The sequence below is a fragment of the Pygoscelis adeliae genome, unplaced genomic scaffold (assembly GCF_000699105.1).
Source record: "Pygoscelis adeliae isolate BGI_AS28 unplaced genomic scaffold, ASM69910v1 Scaffold60, whole genome shotgun sequence".
NCBI lineage: Eukaryota > Metazoa > Chordata > Aves > Sphenisciformes > Spheniscidae > Pygoscelis > Pygoscelis adeliae.
The window spans coordinates 3111058-3112023 of NW_008823954.1; the positions used below are offsets into that span (position 1 = coordinate 3111058).

Below are 966 nucleotides of genomic sequence, written 5' to 3' on the forward strand. Positions count from 1 at the left end.
GGCTCTGAAAAGAGCCTTTGGGTTTCTCTGGGAAAGACTTCCCGGGCGTTGTTCTTCGGCGTTCACTTGGCTTTAGCCTTGTGGCTGTCGGTCTTCTTGGGCAGCAGCACGGCCTGGATGTTGGGCAGCACGCCGCCCTGCGCGATGGTCACCTTGCCCAGCAGCTTGTTGAGCTCCTCCCGGCCCGCGACGAGCGCGACTTGGCCTTGGCCCGCGCCTTCCCGCCCTGCTTCCCGCGGCCCGACATCGCAGCGACTCAGCACCTGGGAGCAGGAGCTATAGAGAAATGAAAGCAACTCGCCCTTATATCCCTTCTCAGCGAAAGGAGCGAATTTCGATAGGCCGAGAAGGTGACACTGCGAAAACAGCCAATGGGAACGCGGATCGAATTCTAACCAATGGCAATGAACTACGGAGAGCTCTGACTGTAAAAACCTCCCTCAGCCAATAAAAACGAAGGCTAGACGAAACCTTAATTTGCATGCGCTCCCTATAAAAGGCGTGCGCTCACGCTGATTTTCCGTCCGTGACCGTAAGACTTTTAGCGAGAGCGTAGAGAAAGGTTGATCAAAATGCCCGAGCCGGCCAAGTCCGCCCCCGCGCCCAAGAAGGGCTCCAAGAAAGCGGTGACCAAGACGCAGAAGAAGGGCGCACAGAAGCGCAAGAAGAGCCGCAAGGAGAGCTACTCGATCTACGTGTACAAGGTGCTGAAGCAGGTGCACCCCGACACAGGCATCTCGTCCAAGGCCATGGGCATCATGAACTCCTTCGTCAACGACATCTTCGAGCGCATCGCCGGCGAGGCCTCGCGCCTGGCGCACTACAACAAGCGCTCCACCATCACCTCGCGGGAGATCCAGACGGCCGTGCGGCTCCTGCTGCCCGGCGAGCTGGCCAAGCACGCCGTCTCCGAGGGCACCAAGGCCGTCACCAAGTACACCAGCTCCAAGTAGAGCGTCTCGGATC

The 966-nt window shown here is 59.0% G+C and overlaps 1 protein-coding gene across 1 annotated transcript; it reads left to right on the plus strand.

The window, feature by feature from the left end:
* The first annotated feature begins 572 nt into the window (after positions 1 to 572).
* Positions 573 to 957, plus strand: LOC103915488 (histone H2B 1/2/3/4/6-like). Its single transcript, XM_009322325.1, has one exon. It carries the CDS (start codon positions 573 to 575, stop codon positions 951 to 953), a length of 381 nt encoding a protein of 126 aa, XP_009320600.1. The 3' UTR covers positions 954 to 957.
* Positions 958 to 966: the final 9 nt, after the last annotated feature.